The sequence below is a fragment of the Sinocyclocheilus anshuiensis genome, unplaced genomic scaffold, assembly GCF_001515605.1.
Source record: "Sinocyclocheilus anshuiensis isolate Anshui unplaced genomic scaffold, SAMN03320099.WGS_v1.1 scaffold907, whole genome shotgun sequence".
Lineage (NCBI taxonomy): Eukaryota > Metazoa > Chordata > Actinopteri > Cypriniformes > Cyprinidae > Sinocyclocheilus > Sinocyclocheilus anshuiensis.
Genome location: NW_015546133.1, coordinates 1,421,375 through 1,431,294, shown reverse-complemented (window position 1 = coordinate 1,431,294; position 9,920 = coordinate 1,421,375). Strand labels below are relative to the sequence as shown.

At 37.6% G+C, this 9,920-nt stretch overlaps 1 protein-coding gene across 1 annotated transcript in view; it reads left to right on the top strand.

The window, feature by feature from the left end:
- LOC107701104 (short transient receptor potential channel 4-like) overlaps positions 1 to 9,920 on the top strand; it is a 16,133-nt gene that overhangs the window by 1,607 nt on the left and 4,606 nt on the right. The window contains exons 2-5 of the mRNA XM_016503034.1: positions 1,752 to 2,155; positions 5,177 to 5,695; positions 7,596 to 7,983; positions 8,075 to 8,214. Coding sequence (XP_016358520.1) covers positions 1,778 to 2,155; positions 5,177 to 5,695; positions 7,596 to 7,983; positions 8,075 to 8,214 — 1,425 coding nt within the window. The 5' untranslated portion in view covers positions 1,752 to 1,777. The remainder of the gene's footprint in view (positions 1 to 1,751; positions 2,156 to 5,176; positions 5,696 to 7,595; positions 7,984 to 8,074; positions 8,215 to 9,920) is intronic.

The window sequence follows — 9,920 nt, the reverse complement described above, 5'->3', positions numbered from 1 at the left end:
GCTATGTATTTTAGTATTTCCCATTTATTTACTGTTATTTTTGACCGTGAAAAACAAGTGTTTAGTGCAATACTTAAATATTTGAACATATATACACATGATATATATATATATATATATATATATATATATAAATAGCAAAACATTAAGCTTAAGCTTTACAAATTTGTTTAATTTGACCTACAGTGAGTGTAACAATAGAAGTCTATATGGAAGGTCCTCATAAGTGTACAAGTTTGTATGAGAACACTGAGAAGGCTGTGGAGGACCATCATGTTTTATCACTAGACTATATTTGTCAGTGTCATACACAAATGTGTTTCTTTAACTTGATATATATTTGGACCTGTAAAACACCATGAGGTTTTAGAATAGTAACTGTTGAGTCTGTTGAAGAACTAAATGTTTTAACAGCAAGTTCCTGTAATGCACGCACCAGAAAGCACTGTCCATAAAACATCAGCATCATCTACAGGCTGACTCAATTGTGGTTGGTTATATATACATTTTTCTGACCCCTGATACCATGAACCTATTATGACAAATATCCAGCTCATATCTAGAGGACACATATGCATATTTCATCAACTACAGATAATTGGCACATGCTGTCTATAGAGTGCTGCAGTGATGATGTATTTTTTGTAGGCCAACCTGTAAGTTAGCAACACCCTGGCTTCCTCAACTAAATCCCAATAGGATTTTTTTTCATTGGCTTTTGGATTATTGCAAAAAATAAGCTCTGTGACCAACAAAAGTTCATGATTCTTACAAATGAACACAACATCTATGAGTTTTAAGCCTAAATACAATCGCCAGAAGTAAAAAGCTAAACATAGTATATAAACAAACTAAACCATGGTTGCATCACAAATTCTCTGCACATCTCTGTATAAATTGGATTGATTTTAATAACTTTATAACTTTAATGTACTTGAAGTCTGCACCAAGCACTAGGACAATACAAGTATTGGATCGGGACTCGGTATTGGCAGATACTCAATATTCAATGACTCGGATCGGATCAGGGGCACAAAAAACCTGATCAGGACATCCCTATTAAAAATATTTTGAGCTTGTGTTAACCACAGACTTATTTCAGGTGTTTAACCAAAAACCCATAAAAAAAAAACATTCATATCAGGACGATGGAACTGAAAATGCTAAATGAACTTGCTTCAAGTTCTATAAAAATATGACATCCCTGCAGCACTCTATAGTGATTTACATTGATCCAAATTACAGCATACAAGAGGGCATTTTCAGAGCTCATTTGTGTGGTGAGGGAAAGCAAAACTGATCCCAACCTTTGTATATGAGATGCCTTATAAACAGTTCAGATGATGTCAACAGGTTGATTTCACTGCAGACATTTTATTGATTGACTTTTGAAGGTGCCAAGTTGTTTTGCCCTTAGACAAATAACAAAAACTTAGTCCATGCATACATACGTGACTCAATCTATATTAAGTGCTCTCTTAACTCCATTAAGATCTTGTCCCAGTATCTGAGGTTTTCATTGTGGCCTTCAACAAAACAACCAAATCTAATAACCTCCCCATAACCTCGAAGTCAACAGAAAACCAAGCAAATGAGGGCTGAGTGTCATGCTAATGGGATGTTTGGTGTGGAGATGATGGTTTACAATGCTTAGGGCCATTTCCTCTGTAATGCATGATTCCTACTCTCATTTACCAGCATCCTTTCATTGTCTGTACTGGGTCTCTCTATTTCCATCTCTTCATGCCCAGTTGTCTCTCATGAAGGCATAGCAGCAATGTCACAGCTCTACTTTCGCAGAACGGACAACTTCTCATACAGGGACCGGATCCCTCTGCGGATAGTTCGAGCCGAGTCTGAGCTGTCACCGCTGGAAAAGGCCTACCTGTGTGCTGTGGAGAAAGGCGACTACGCCAGCGTCAAACAAGCACTGATAGAAGCAGAAATCTACTTCAAAATCAACATCAACTGCATCGACCCTCTGGGACGGACGGCTCTGTTGATTGCCATTGAGAATGAGAACCTGGAAATCATTGAGCTGCTGCTCAGCTTTAACGTGTATGTGGGGGATGCGCTTTTACACGCCATACGAAAGGAAGTGGTGGGAGCTGTGGAGCTGCTTTTGAACCATAAAAAGCCCAGCGGGGGCATGCAGGTAAGATGGCAATCACTGACAAATTTACTTCAGAGTTTCCTGTATAACCGAAACAATTTGATGTCTCACCTACTGTAGCATCTCTTGGGTCTTCTTTTCAATTCTACTTACACATGCAGGAATTCCCAGTTGCCTTGGTAATCCCTTCTTTTGTGAAGCGACTGTAAATGTGCAGGTTACGTCCAAACTGTTTCAGACTGTTTCAAATGATTTTCCTGACCATGTTGCAGTAATACCTGGGACCTGAGAATGCACTAATCCTTTCTGAAAGGGAAATTTTTTCCCTGTAGACCTGTCTGCTTAATTAAAAGTTTTGAAAGTAGTGCTCCTCTTAATAGTGATTTCTTGCTTTTCCATGATGATGGCTTGCATTATCCATTATACTTGCAGCTGAAGATTAAGTAATTTTCCACTTTGTTTGAAGGGCTGTGACCCCTGCCACAGATAAAGTGCTAATGACTTCAGTGCCACACAGTGTAGCAAATTGATCGTCATGCCACCATGTCTCACAGAAAAATAAGGTGAATTTGTCATAAAATCTGGTTGAGCATATGAAATGCATATTTAGTTGTTGTTGTTGTTTATGGGATAGCACAGAATAATTGAATCATGCATTGAGCAGCTTAAAGGCTTTGTTCAGACAGGCAGCAAAAATCTAATTTATTTTTGTATACCACAGAAAACCACTTAAATGCATGCTTTCTTGTGTTCTGAACAGCAAAACAAAAACACATGATATTTTAACTAACCTGATCCAGATCACATTTGTATGTGGTTTGTAACCAGATTATAACTGGATTTTTGAAAATTTGATTCGGTCTAAACCGTTCTAATGTTTCAATGTATTTTTTAAATTTATGGCACAATGTGTATGTAATATCATATAGAATGCACAATAGTATCCAAAATCATTAATTTTCCCCAGTTTTACCTTGTATATTTAACTATGTACCAAAGTCATAAGTGAGTAAACAGTAATACAATGATAGGACTACAAATTGTATTAATTTCTTATGTTATCATAGACGTACAACTACACAACCGTTCCAAAATGTAGGGTCAGTTTTTTTTTCTTTTTGAAATAAATGAATACTTTCAGCAAAGAAACATCAAACTGAGAAAAAGTTACAGTACAGACTGTCTATTACTGGCACACAAAATAACTGCCTGGCGGGGTAACCAAGATGGCCACTGATTGAGTTGAGTTGCCTTGCATGGCCTTCAATTTTTTGAAGAGGCAGACATCATGAAGCTGGGGTTAAGTGCTGATGTAACAGTGATAACTCATTGCTTCTTTAACAACAAATAAGTTTCTTACTCAGTATTCTCGTCTTGTTTTCCAGTGAAAACATCATTAAAATAAGGTACTACTGGGAAAAGTATTGTTTTCTGAGAAATCAACCATTAATGAGGTTTACGGTTAAAAATGTTTTCCAAAAGGATTCTAAAATAAACTTATTTCCCATGTGAAGTTTTCAAGTATTTTTTTCTAGTTTTAAAGGTAGGGTAGGTGATTTTGGAGAGACTAGCAATAGCAAGCTAGCTTTCAAAGCGTAAGATCACACCCTCCCTGCAAATCACTCTCCAAAGCCACGCCTCCTCCAAAACACATGAACGCAATGAGAGACGGCATTGGTGGAGGGTTGAATGCAATGCTGTCAGATTACCTCATGTCTCTTTCATAGGGGAGAAAACATTACAGTACAGTATTACAGTAATAACACCTTTCATTCTCGCTTGGTCTGCAATAGCATAATGGAATGCACTGATGACGTATCATGTCTGCGCAAACAGGGTACGCAGAGGTATGCAAATACATGCATTGATAGACAGGTTGGACAGCCAAATGTAGCCCTCGGACCGAGGGATATGATTGGACGAACATTTTATGGTCCTACATCTTCCACAGATTATATAAATACATTAAGACCATTTAACTTAGTGATTGCTATCGGCATGTGAAGAGACTTTTAACTAGCATAACAAAAATGTTTTAGAACCAAATCACCTACACTCTTAAAAATAAAGGTGCTTCAAAAGGTTCTTCAAGCGATGCCATAGAAGAACCATTTTTGGTTCCACAAAGAACCATTCAGTCAAAGGTTCTTTAAAGAACCATCTCTTGCTTATCTTTTTATAATCTGAAGAACCTTCTTTCACCACAAAGAACCATTTGTGAAACAGAAAGGTTCTTCAGATGTTAAAAGTTCTTTATAGAACCATTTAGACAAAAAGGTTCTTCTATGGCATCGTGAAGCACCTTTATTTTTAAGAGTGTACCCTGCCTTTAATAACTACATTTAGTTAAATTTATCATAGAATGAGATTTAAAAATCATAATTTTGCTTTTCAAGCAGATTCAATTCAATCAATTCAAGTTTATTTGTATAGCGCTTTTCACAATACAAATCGTTGCAAAGCAACTTCACAGAAAATTAAGTTTCTACAATATATTTAGTAGTAGCTTGTTAGTGGTGACTATGTCAAATTGATGTACATATGGCAGAAATGTACGATAAAATTCAGTTAATGACGTAATATAAAACAGACGATGAACACTATTAACAATGATTATGTTGCAATCAAACTTGTAGCAAAATTTGGTAGTTTATGTTGTTTCATGGTTGGCATCATCAGAGGTCCTCTGAGGGGTTGGCATCATCTCTTCTCAGGTGTTTGGTCATCTCAGGTCTTTGTAAGGGCTGGATCCAGACTGAAGCTTGTGTAATTCTTAGTTAGGCTAACCGAGACTTGTCATTTGCACTTATATATTGCTGCTCTTTTGTTAGTTTTGACTGCTTTTATTGTCCTCATTTGTAAGTCGCTTTGGATAAAAGCGTCTGCTAAATGACTAAATGTAATGTAATGTAATTCCTAGTTACGGCAGAAACAGAGAAACAAATAGAGACATAATTAGCGTAGCTGCTCTTCCAACCAAGCAAAAAGGATTTGTTCAACCAGATGTATCTTTATTTTTTTTTTGCAGTGAACTTCATCAACCCTGATTTCTCTCTTTTCTAGGTGCCTCCTATCCTGTTGGATAAACAGTTCTCCGATTTTACTCCTGACATAACGCCCATCATCTTGGCCGCTCACACCAACAACTATGAGATCATCAAGATGTTGGTTCAGAAGGGTGTGTCCATGCCCCAGCCCCACCAGGTGCGCTGCAACTGCATGGAATGCGTGTCCAGCTCAGATGTGGACAGCCTGCGACATTCCAGATCCCGTCTCAACATCTACCGGGCCCTGGCCAGTCCCTCACTCATCGCCCTCTCCAGCGAAGACCCCTTCCTGACGGCCTTTCAGCTCAGCTGGGAGCTCCAGGAGCTCAGCAAGGTGGAGAATGAATTCAAGTCAGAGTATGAAGAGCTTTCCCAGCAATGTAAGCTGTTCGCCAAAGATCTGCTCGACCAAACACGTAGCTCAAGAGAGCTCGAGTTGATTCTGAACTACAAGGACAATATGAATCTCCTAGAGGATGAAGGGAATAATGATCTTGCCAGGCTGAAACTGGCTATCAAGTATCACCAGAAAGAGGTGAGTTTTGTGTTCTTCAAACGTCAGCATTGGACAACAAGAACTTTGAAAGCAATCCACAACTACTTCAAGATCATTAGCTCTCAACATACAGCACTCAAGCATATTACAAAGGTTCATTATTACAAACACAGGTGTTTATAGTTGTTTGTTTCAGTAGTCAGGGAGTGTGCTTGGATGGCTGCCCTGTTGATTTGGCAATTTGGTGTATTTTGCATGTTGTGGATAATATATTTCAGGTGGTGTTGTTTTTCTATTTAGCAAATTTCTGTCTTTAAAACTGAGTAGAATATTTTCACCCCAAGAAGGTAGGTTGTGTTTTTATTCCCTCTAGAGCAGTGGCTTCCAAACATGTTCCTGGAATTATTATTATTATTATTATTATTATGATTATTATGAGCTGATGAATTGAATCAGGTGAGTATGACAAATGAGACATGCAAAATGAGCAGTGTGTGCGTCCAGGAACGTAACTGGGAACCACTGCTCTAGAGGGATGCTGCAGAGTGGCTGCAATATTATATGGATCTATGTTGCCCCCTTCTGTGCACATTAAACATTACAAGCTCTTTCTGTTTGAAAGGTAGAAGGAAATTTCTTCTTATGCAGTAGAGGCTTCTATGTGATATACGTCAACTTGCAGGCTTTTACTTTTAGAGAAAGAAGTGATGCTTAATGTAAGCTGAGGAAGATGTTGCCTTTATTCACCTGTGGCATCTGTATGTAAATTAACAGAAGCACACCAGGATCTTATTATTCCATATCTGTGTCACTGAAATTCCTCTGGAAGATCTTCCACATCACAATCAGATGACAGCAAATTAGGCTGAATGGCCAAAGTATTCAATTTAATTATTTGTCTTTCATGAATTAGAGAACCAAAAAAGGAAAATTAAACCTACAAAGAAATTCAAATGATGGTCAAGATAATTATTTATAATAATTATTATAATATAAATAATTATTTACTATAAAAATATAAATATAGTAATAACAAATATTTTATACACTCTCAGAAAAAAGGTACAAAAGCTGTCAGTGGTACCTTTCTATTACCTTAAAGGTACATATTAGTATACGTAAAGTGTACATATTATCTAAAATGTACCACCCCCAGTGTCAGCTTGTGGATTTTTTTTTTCCTGAAAGTGCATAAATAAACATATAACTTTTGTAAATAATTAAATAAATAAAATACATCTTTATATTTGTTAAATTTAATTTAATTACAAACTATATGTAGTATTAAAATTATATATTATATACAGTATAATATGTGTGTGTTTTATTTCATGAATCATTAACAAAAAAAAAAAAACATTCTGCTGATTTTGCTACTACTGACATCACAAAATAGTCACATGTATCCATGTTTAATTCACACAAGTCAATATTTGGCTTGCAGCATTCCATGTGCAGCCCAGATGGTTTTACAAAAGGTGCAGAAAAGCTCTCATTCAACATCCATATAGGGATTTAAATCATTTAGATATGATGAGAACCAGATAGAGCAGCCTGAGAGAAAAGAACAGTGTGTTACTGTAAGCCTTTCTGTCCCTTTTTTATTTGCTCTTTTTCAAATGGCACTTGTTTCTCATTAGGACATGGCTCTGTTATTTGTGTTCTCCTGCAGAGAGCGTTTCTTATGCAACTGCAGAAAATGACGAAAGTCTCCATGCATGATAGAAGGCAGAAAATGATTTTGCTTGGCTGCAGATTCCAGTGAGAAAATGCAAGCAGATGATTAAATTAAAGTTCAGCAAAATCTCAGTAACTCAATATATACATTACATTTACTGTATGTCTTGATTTATTTACAGTTAACGGTGAATTTACTCCTGTAAGAGACTCTTAGTTCATTCAGTGTCAGTTTAATCTCTTTTCATTATTCTGTGGTTAGTTTGTAGCACAGCCAAACTGTCAGCAGCTGCTCGCATCTCGCTGGTACGATGAGTTCTCAGGCTGGAGACGCCGCCACTGGGCTAGCAAGTTCATCACCTGTATGTTCATCGGATTCCTCTTCCCTTTCTTTTCGCTGCTCTACCTGATCGCTCCCAAGAGCCATTATGGCCTCTTCATCCGGAAACCCTTCATCAAGTTTATATGCCACACTGCTTCTTATCTGACCTTCCTCTTTCTCCTGCTGTTGGCCTCCCAACATGTGGACCGCATGGACAATCAAGAGCTCACTGAGCAGAGTCCAGAGCTCACTAAACAGGGTCCAGAGCTCACCAAGCAGGGTCCAGAGCCCACCACTGTGGAATGGATGATCCTACCCTGGGTTCTAGGTAATATGTGTTTAGGACTGAAAAATCTGATTTGAACAATCAGATTTTGATCAGTTGTAGATTCATTTTCTTGAATTTCTTTGCTTTACAGGATTTGTATGGGCTGAGATCAAACAAATGTGGGACGGTGGCTTTCAGGATTACATTCATGATTGGTGGAACCTCATGGACTTTGTCATGAATTCTCTGTATCTGGCCACCATCTCATTGAAGTTCGTCACTTACTTTAAGGTAACAAATCAAAAAATGTTTTAGTAAAAGTAAAAATGTTCTCTTTTACACTTTTTATATAAAACAAACCGAGTTTGGCTTGATTTGGCAATGTTTTACAAACTTTTCCTGGATATTTTATGTGTGAATTATTATTTGTCAAAAGAAAACTTAACATTAATTGAAAAAACTAATCATATACAATAATGTTCAAAAGTATGGGGTCGGTAAGATGTTTTCGAAATAAGTCTCTAATCCTCACCAAGATTGCATTAATTTAATTAAATATACAGTAAAAACACTCATATTGTCAGATATTATTGGGGCCAAGCACCAAAGGTGTGAAGGCACCTACTGTATCGGTTAGTCTTCTTCTTTTTCTTCGTGTTCTGCTCTTTAGTCTATGGCAGCCCATAGAACCATATGGTAAAAAGTTGTGAAATTTGTCACACCGATAGAGGACAGTCTCAACATTAACCACAGCCAATTTGGAGTCTCTATTTGGAATCTCTCAAACCATCTAGTGCAACTAAATGTCTGAAATTACACATATGTTTATGCTAATATCTTCTAAACTAAGGTTTAGAAGCAAAATCTTATTTTCCTCATTCCTTGGCTCATGCCAAGTCAAATGCATACAATAATTCAAATTTTTGTGGGTCAAGATTTTTTACAATTTTGAACTTTGGCTGATTTTTACCCAAATTGGCTCAGATAATCTTCAGACCACACTGGCAAAAACTTATCAAAAGCATTTTGATAAATCCAACTGTTCTTGAGTATTGCATGAACGAATTTGAACTTCTGAATGGTTTGTCAAAAAAAAATCATAAAAATGGTCTCTTCTGATTCCCACATTTCTCATATTGGCCATTTAGGTTGTTGGCCATTTTGAACTTTGCCGTAAACTTTTATCGCCACCTTCTGGTCAGAATTTATAATGAAATTTTACAAAATGCTAATAGCTTTTGATCAGATTTTGCCTATTTTAATTAAATTGGTCTTGATAGATTTGTTGGATCATGCCGAGAACATTGATACTAATTATGGCATATTCGGTGAAACTTAAAGTCAACCATTTTGAATTTCTTTGAAAATCGACTTTTTCAAACTTCTCCTAGACGGTTGGTTGGATTTTCAAAAAAAAAATTTAAAGAAATAAAATAAAAATGGCTCAGATCATCTTCAGACCAAGCCAGCAACATGTTATCAAAAGCTTTTTGATAGACCAAATGGTTCTTAGCCACGCCCCCCTACAATGGCTCGTTCTAACACGCCCCCACATGTCTACGTCACGATGTGGGAAGATTTGCATAACGCCGCCCAAATGTTTTCATGCAAAGAAAGAAGGCGTAACTTTGATTCTCGCTGTGGTATTGTTGCTGCCACCATGTCATGAAGACGCTGTGTGTTTTGTTGTGAAAGCGAAACTACTTTGTTTGGCCTTCCAAAAGAGGACGATATCCGCTTCGTCATGCCTAGAGTTGATCTGTGCTGGTCGCTGAGGAAATACATCAACTTCGCGCTGTGGATCGCCGGATCGGCTTTCACCGTGGACGAAGCGGAGTCCAGCCCAGGGTCGTCACATGTGGTTGCCGCAAGCCCGCCGGCCGCTCCTTCGTCAAATTCACCGGCCATGCCGTTCTCAAGCCTACCGGCCGCCGCTCACTCAAGCTCGCTGTAGGTGACGCTGTGTGTTTTGTTGTGAAAGCGAAACTACTTTGTTT